Source organism: Copadichromis virginalis, linkage group LG17, assembly GCF_057382275.1.
Source record: "Copadichromis virginalis isolate Kocher_CV1m ecotype Utaka linkage group LG17, C_Virginalis_male_GT1.1, whole genome shotgun sequence".
NCBI lineage: Eukaryota > Metazoa > Chordata > Actinopteri > Cichliformes > Cichlidae > Copadichromis > Copadichromis virginalis.
Genome location: NC_140634.1, coordinates 20,802,023 through 20,810,316, shown reverse-complemented (window position 1 = coordinate 20,810,316; position 8,294 = coordinate 20,802,023). Strand labels below are relative to the sequence as shown.

The window sequence follows — 8,294 nt, the reverse complement described above, 5'->3', positions numbered from 1 at the left end:
TATCGCTGTGCCATTGAGAGCATCCTCACTGGATGCATCACCACCTGGTATGGCAACAGCACCGCCTACAACTGCAAAGCTCTCCAGCGAGTAGTGCGGTGCTCTGAACGGATAATTGGAGGTGAGCTTCCCTCCCTCCAAGACATCTACAGGAAGCGGTGCCTGAGGAAAGCGGGGAGGATCATCAAGGACTCCAGTCACCCCAGCCATAAACTGTTCAGACTGCTTCCATCAGGAAGGAGGTTCTGCAGCATCCGGTCCCGTACCAGCAGACTGAGAGACAGCTTTTTCCATCAGGCCATCAGACTGCTGAACACGTCATAGACACCTCAGCTTCACTACTGGAACTTCAACATTATGCACTCCACACTGTATATAAATGCCACTTGTTTTGCACATATTCAACTCTGTATATTTTATAAATTTTATTATTATTATTATTTTATTTTATTTTTTTACTATTTAATTTGTAAAAATGTGTACACACACACACACACACACACACACACACACGTAGGAAAATATTTAGTATACACATCCAGAAATGCATACACTATTATATATTGTACATATATTTATTAGTTTCAGGTTGGCCATTCTTGTATTTTGCTCGTTTGTGTTGTTGTGTTTGCACATCTCTGTTGCTTGTGGGGCTCGCACACAAGAATTTCACTCACATGTGCTGTGCCAGTGTGCCTGCACATGTGATGTGACAATAAAAAGTGATTTGATTTGATTTGATTTGATTTGATTTGAAAGTCAAAGTCAAAGTCAACTTTATTTGTCAATTCTGCCACATGTACAGGACATACAGAGAATAGAAATTTCGTTACTCTCAAACCCTAGATGAAATAGCAAATGAACATTTAAATATAAGAGAGTGATTAAAAAATGCAAATAAAATAATTAAAAAGTAAAAATTTAAATAAATACAATACAAATTAACAAGAAAGCTATGCAATATACAATATTCAGGTAAGGGTAAATGACATTGAGTGTAAACCAGGCAGAGTAGTGCAAATAGGCTGTTCAGAGATGGAATGCAGGAAATTCTGTGAAAGAGATTTTAATTTAGAGATTAAAGACTGTTTTTACAGTAATGGTAGTTAAGGTGAAGACTTTAGAGCCAAAAGTAGGTGAATTTTCTTCAGCAAAGAGTGAAGAAGCTGGAAACTAAAAGGGTGAAATTGTACAAATTTCATTTTGAATTTAAAAACTTTTTTTTAACACAAACACAGAAAAGTCCACGTGAAAAGAATTATTTCTATGCATCAAAGCAATTTTGGCAGATAAGAAATTAAGAAATAAAACTGCCATTTTGGGTGATATTATGCTCGATTCCCTCCTGAAATGTTGGGATGGTGTTATTCAGACTAGTGGGCTGGAGAAAGCAGTTAAGCTATTGAGATGGATTTCTTATGACTGACTTTTTGGCCCAATATTTACGATAATAAGTTTAGTATATGGGTCTCAAAAGGTTTAACTACTTATTATTCTCTTACCCATGAGGGGGCATTCTTGAGCTTTGAGACATTAAGACAAAAATATGGACTAGGTCAAGACCATTTTTACAGGTATTTACAAGTCAGGCATTACTTTGATGAAAACATTAAAATTATAATAGAAAACAGTGAATTGGGCTTTGTGGAGCACTGTTGTTATCAAAAAATTAAAAATTAAAAACAAAACAAAAATTTTTCATGCTGCTTGAAAAATATTTCACTTTGAAATTCAAGAAGAAAAAAAACAGGACTGTATGAAAGAAAAAAAACAATGCATCGTACTTTGGCTAGTATGCCGGGGTGTTGTGCAGCTCCTCGTATTTTGGTGGCATCATGGAGACCACGATGGTGTGTCTGTTTGGGTAATACAGCTGGTGAATCATGATGGAGGACAGAATCATGCCAAGCAGCTGTCGGGGAACACAGGAAGCTGAGTTAAACATCTGCAGGTTGTGAAATGTTGATTCTGATTCTGTATTCATAATGAACTAATATTATAATGAACTTAGACTCAAACTGCTATGTATTTACGTACAAGATGATTTTTCACAAATTTAGATTTTAGTACTAGTTTACTTTTTGTTCCACTACAGATGCTGTAATTCTTCAACATTTGATGGAGAAGATGGAGAATTCAAACTTTGTAGAAAAAATATATTACATGTATACTATGACTTTCTCATTGTCACATAAATAATAGCAGGGACTAAATGCAGAGAATGCAGATGTGACATTTATGCTACCGAATCCTTGAATAATTGATAATACTCACAGCTAGAACAGCCAGAGTGAAGCTGACCACAAGCATGATGTTGTAATGAAACTGAATGTGGTCCATGATCGTGGGAAAGCAGGTCTGAAAATAGAAGGAAAAATAAAAACTGTCAAGTTCTGATATAAACTGAGGAATGATTTAAGCTTTTCAAAAGGGTGCTGGGTCGCTCACCTTAGTGTAGACGGACATTCTCTGCAGCATGAAAGTCTGGAAAATTTACAGAAATAAAGACGTTACAAACTGTGACACACCGTGACCAGTGAAGCAAGTGGGTGCATCGATACTCACGTTGTTTTCGACAGTCTGACACTTGCCCTCCTTCTCCTCCTCCTGGCTGCATACACAGGAGTCGGGGATGTTCTCCCAGTCTTTGTAGCTGAACAGACCACAGCAGTGAAACTACAAACACCAGCAGGAGAAGAAAGAAAGAGGAGAGTTACTCATCTTCAGGAGGATCATCAGCTGGAAATAAACGTTAAAAAGTGTGTGAATTTTTTTTTTAGAAAAAAGTGATCAAATTACTTGTGGACAGTTTGCCTGCTCTTATTCTGAAAGCTCACTTGCTGCCAACTATCAACTGTATATAAATAATGTCACAGTGTATTATGTCATGTTTCAAAGGTCATCTGATGTTATTTTACATCATCACCAGTTTGCAAGTGCTAAATCTTTTATGCCCTGATTGAGTGCATCTTTTTTCCATGAATGTAACTTGTATTTAGCAACAACAAAAGAAAAACTCATTTTAAAAAGATTAAGAGATTGCAGCGAGCAAGTTAGAATAGCTCACCTTCTCCTGAATGACCTCAGCCATGTTCCTCACATCCTCTGAAGATTTGTCCAGAGGCACAAACCTCCTGAAAGTCTGCTCCACGATGCCTTTGAGCTGCAAAAATCAAATATTTTTATAGCATGTATTACATTTATATTTTAAAAATTAAAGCATTTTAATGGTTATGAAAGATAATATGGGTAAGGTAAAGTAATGAAAAAGTAATTGTATTTATATGTGTTGATTATTTAAAAAAAAAAGCATGATTTAAAAAGTTTTTCCAGTTAAATCAAATAAATCTCTTCACATGACTTCGTCCAGCATCCTGCCTTTACCTGAGGATGAATGATGGCAGCAGGGATTCCAATTATGAGCATCACCAAGCATCCAATGACCATAAACACCAGGAACTGCAGAGGAAAATTCATTCATTTTCTTAAACACTTGCATTATCAAATCATGACTATTACATTTGTCACAGATGGTCTTCATTAAGAAATACAAACAGCCCATAATGGAATGAGACTAACAACCCATATGGAAAAGATATATATAAATCTTATAAAGTTTGTATCTGTCTTGTGTGAAACTTGTATGAAAAGCATACAAGAGTGAAAACAGATATAAGATCCCTAGAAAAATTATATAAATGAAACTTGTATGTTTTGGATACTTACTAAAACAATATATGAAAGTGGCTACTTTCATGGGTAAATCATATAAGCCTTATATGATTCATTATATGAAGTAGGCCACATCTTATGCAAGTCTTTTATAAGTTTTTTCCATTTCTTTTCAATGTGGGAAGATAAGAGAAAGCAAAACTAAACACAGCAAACAAGATGGGAGACCACCAAAATAAAACCGTTCTCTGCTGCCTGTTGGAGCGGGGGGCCTAGGAGGAGGAGTTGGCTGTCCGATTGGGGTCTGGAATGTGGGGCCTCCCTGCTGCTGCCGAGTCGGGTCGGTCTGCTTCTCTCCACCCCAGGGAAAAGGGAAACACTACCTGGGTCTGGGTGCAGTTTCCCCCTCCAGGGGCAAGGGTATCTAGACCTGGGGCTTAGAGTACGCTTGGGGAGTGTGATTGTGTGTACAATGTCTCTTTGTGTCTGTCTCCACGTTGGGTGAGTGATGAGTAATTGCATATGAGAGCATGAGGGTGGGAATGGATGTCTGTATCTGTGTGTGCCTGTATGTCTGTGTCTACATGTCAGGTTGGGTATCAGACGCCACCTCTCTAGGGACATCTCAGGCCCTCCAAGGTATGGAGGCCTATCTCCCCCACCACTTCCCCTGCCAGTGGCAGACGCCCTCAGACATCAGTGCATTGGTTGTTCTTTGTATCCGGGCATGGGCGTCCAGGTACACACCGGCTCACTCCTTGGTGGCTGCTTGTCGGGGCCTGGAGCCTGGGTCTCGCTCGGGCCACTTCGGGGGTGGGGTGCCCTCAGCCTCTCGACCTGGGGCTCAGTCACTCTGGCACAGCTGGCTGCTGGCGGAGCTCACGGGCATGTCACTGCAACCCCCCCTGGCTTCTGCTCCACGGCTGCTGAGTGGCCCTTCATCTGGGGCTCTCATCAGCTCTTTCTGGGACAGTGGCGCGGCTGCCCCTCTGTTGGTCTTCCTTGGTCTCTTGTGTTCTGAGGGCCTCTGGATGTCTGGAGTTTTGATCTCCTCCATACCTGCTTCATGCCCTGGAGGACGGGGCTGTGGCCCCCCACACCCTCTAGCAGATCATTACATGAAGGAACCTTTTAATACAAGCGCGTTCATGCTCACAGCTGTACACACGGGTGCTCACACACACAAACTACACCCTTTTTGGCTCCTACCTCAAAGCAGAGCACCATACTGTAATGCAAAGATAATAAAAATGAGAAAAACCCAAAACATCCCCAAAACTTAAAACCAATGACAGTCTGAACTCACCATGATCAGGGCCACTTTGCTCTCCTTGTGGGCTCCGTAGGCTCCCAGCAAGGCGATCATCATGGCGATGCAGCCCACCACGTAGAGGATGAAGAGTTGGGTGGAGCGACCCTCCAGCTGTGGACAAAAGTGTCACGAAAGGTTAGTGGGCTTTGTCTGTTTGTTCCCACATGTTACATTTATGTTTGAATGTGTCCTCACGTTATATCCTCGAACGTCCATGAAGAACTGATACCACAGAGCGAGGGCGATGGCTACTCCACCAGCAAGCTGAACAAACAGAAACAGTCTGGTTAGAGCTGCTGGATCCTTTAAACACAACCAGGATATGAAATGACTGCACAGCCACACACGTGGACGAGCACAACAACAAACTCTGAAAGTAAGAACAAACGTGTTGAGTTGATGTCGGTTTATTTTACTCTTCTAAGCTTCGGTTTCATTTAATTGTAAAAAAGGAGGCAAATGTGGTTGTTTTTGACTGCTGCGTCTGCCTGCTGACTGGTTGATGTCTTTAAGGAGATTCTGGATTAAAGTCTGCGATTATCATTTCCTAAATAATCTCTTTACTCACCATGAAGAATATGTTGAAGACAGTGAAGATGTGTTTGAGGCAGATGTTGATCTGAGCCATGTTTGCAGCTGGAAAAGTCCAAAGCCCAAAGTCCAGATGAGCTCCGACTGCAGCGAAGTGAAGTGAAGTGAGAGGAGAGCAGCTGAGTGAGCTGCTTTGAAGGGTTTCAGGGCTTTGCTGGGCGGGACGTCCGATATGTTAGAGGTGGAAACTTGTGTGGAATGCTTGTTTAACAAGGGGAGGTTCAAAGCAGGGTCTTCCTCCTTCCAGTAAATCCAGCGGAAATAGTTGTTGCTGTGAGCAGGGACGGAAGCTGTTCACAGACTGGCTGGAGTGGAGGAGAGGGCGGTGTTATGCCCCGTTTAAAACAATCCAGATGTGGAGACATGACTCATTTTACTTTTATGAGAATCTGTCGTCAGCAGGAGGAGAGATAACTTACCGAAAGTCAGTTTATTCCTCTACAGCTCAAAGTAATTTTTACTGCATCTGCACACAATGTACTCAGAGTTTTCTTTTAATAAATGAGATATGTTTATAAGGGTACTGCACTTAAGCACAAAGATTTGTATATAACTTTTTATGTTGTATCATATCTGCAGTGGTTTCAAATGTAAAGCAGTATGAGTACTGCACTCAAATACAGATTACATCGTCTTTAACTTCCCTCCTTATTACTTTTATAGTTGCATCTTATTAAATAATACTTTTTGTTTTATGAAGTAGGTTTTGTAGTTTTTTGTGTCTTTGTAGTTTTTTGTGCATATCACACTTGATTTTTTTTTTTATTGATTCCTAATCATTTTTCATTGTGGAATTATTCGACCCACAAAGACTTTGAGCGTCCACAGAGCACTTTTAGTCCTCCGAGTGTGAACGAGCTGTCAGACAGAGCAAAGCAATGCAAACACTACCCTGAGTCCCACGTCACTGTTTTGGAATCTGCAGCTGTGAAAAAAACAGAAACTTGTGAGATGAAAAAATGATCACTGAATGTAAAATTTGGAATTGATGCCTACAACATGTTGCAGCGGTTGATTTGATTTGTGTTGGATTTTGTAGTTTGTGCCATCATGCAGTTGTTTTTAAATCCTTTCTGTCTTCTCATTTTATTTCTAAAGTTGTAAAGTTTCATGTTACCCTTTTGCGACCCTTTCCTGTTCAGCAGTCAGCACTAGAGCAGGGCGAAATGACCAAAAATATTTATCACGATATACATTTGAAAATTTGTGATAACGATATAACTGACGATATAAGTGACACTAGACAAAATACTTTACAACTCCACAACTTTATTTGTGCAAAAAAAAAAAATCAACGTATTTTCACTTAAACAAGCAGCTTTTTTTATGTGCATTAAAATTATATAAAAAGTTAACAGTGCAAATGCAAAATCCTTGCTGACAGTTTAACCAAAAGGAATTTCCAGTGGAAATTGGCTGACATATCCTCAGCATAACCATGTATAATATCCACAAAACTTAGAAAGAGGTTATACACACACAATACCGTAATATTATGTTGATGCACAGTACGTATCACTCCGCGAGGCTCCTGCCTACGATGTCCGTAATGCTCTGACAATCCATCAAGCGGTGCGGATTCGTCTTAGCAAAGTTGTAATAAAACATTTGACAAATTTTCGAGCGCCGTGTACATAAAATCGTTTCGAGGTCAGTAAACACAACCAGAATTCATACATAAGGCACATGGGATTATAAGGGGCACTGTCGATTTTCAGAAAAATCAAAGGATTGATTTTAAGTGCGCCGTATTTTCCAAAAGACAAGGTAATAACGACGGGCCGCTAGCATGTGCTACCAAAAATAGTGCTTTGTTGTGTATCTGACGGACGAAAGCTAAACCAGTTCCACACCACTGAAGTTGCAGGATTTTTACAAACCAATTCTGGTTCATCCGTTTCATTTAACGATCCGCTTTCGCCCTTCTCATTCTCCACCATGCTTTTTCCGCCATGTGCGTATGAAAACAAAGGTACGCATGCGCGTTTTACTCATATTCTATCGTGATATTTCATTTTTTTATCGTTGCCCGACATTATACCGGTATTACCATGAACTGTATGATATGGCCCAGCCCTAGTCAGCACATTTAAAAACTGCAGTTGAGCCTAAAGTGCTGTTTTTCCTTTTCAGGACAAAGATATGTAGGAAGCTAAAGAGCAGCAGAGAAATGCCAGGAAAGAGAAATTGAGGGAAGGAGGGGCAACTTTCCTTGGAAGTAGACATGTGGGAGGTACGAGATTAAGTTACTGTGACGCAGCTCAGAGGAACAACAATGAAGGCTTTGTGGGGTTTAAAGGAGAAACGTTATTTGCAGGACAGGAAGAATTCATGAAACTGTTTAGTCGTCTTGTGTTAATCTAATAAAATAATAATTACAAATATATTATTATTATAATATTCCACGATGAGCTGGAAGTGGTATTACTGCAAAGTGGGATTATTTAGTTTTAATTTGGGACAAATACATAAAGTCTCATGCTTTATACTGGATTGAACAAATATGATGAGTTGCACCAGAAAAACAAAATTAACAGTCTCACTTATAAATAATCCTGTTGTTTTCAGATGTTACTCTAATTTAAACTTAAAATAATCCTGTTGACTATTTTCATATTTGTTTAACTTTTGAGACCTGAGTAGTTTCTCTCACATCATCAAATTTTTTAAATAAGTATCTGCGATTTGCCGAAAGAGTTATATATTGATTACTTTTCTG

At 39.7% G+C, this 8,294-nt stretch overlaps 1 protein-coding gene across 2 annotated transcripts; it reads right to left on the bottom strand.

Moving 5' to 3' along the window:
• Positions 1-759: 759 nt before the first annotated feature.
• On the bottom strand, positions 760-5,832 carry LOC146689372 (tetraspanin-8-like). 2 transcript variants are annotated; one of them, XM_085436825.1, is made up of 10 exons: positions 5,553-5,832; positions 5,180-5,248; positions 4,979-5,095; positions 3,385-3,459; positions 3,068-3,163; positions 2,566-2,676; positions 2,449-2,484; positions 2,275-2,358; positions 1,785-1,912; positions 760-1,052 (listed from the first exon to the last, which is right to left on the bottom strand). In XM_085436825.1, the coding sequence occupies exons 1-9, from the start codon at positions 5,610-5,612 to the stop codon at positions 1,790-1,792; spliced, it is 771 nt and encodes a 256-aa protein (XP_085292951.1). In that variant the 5' UTR covers positions 5,613-5,832; the 3' UTR covers positions 760-1,052; positions 1,785-1,789. The 2 variants fall into 2 exon arrangements, with proteins under 2 accessions (XP_085292951.1, XP_085292950.1); XM_085436824.1 differs by having other exon boundaries at positions 760-1,912; positions 5,553-5,831.
• Positions 5,833-8,294: the final 2,462 nt, after the last annotated feature.

What these genes read in the sequence shown, in the direction of transcription:
- LOC146689372 (XM_085436825.1), bottom strand. Translation starts at nt 5,612, where the DNA reads ATGGCTCAGATCAACATCTGCCTCAAACACATCTTCACTGTCTTCAAC. An exon ending in GCAAAGTGGCCCTGATCATG is followed by an intron (nt 3,460 to 4,978) that starts GTGAGTTCAGAC and finishes TTTCCTCTGCAG; the next exon opens with TTCCTGGTGTTTATGGTCAT. An exon ending in GAATGTCCGTCTACACTAAG is followed by an intron (nt 2,359 to 2,448) that starts GTGAGCGACCCA and finishes TTCTATTTTCAG; the next exon opens with ACCTGCTTTCCCACGATCAT.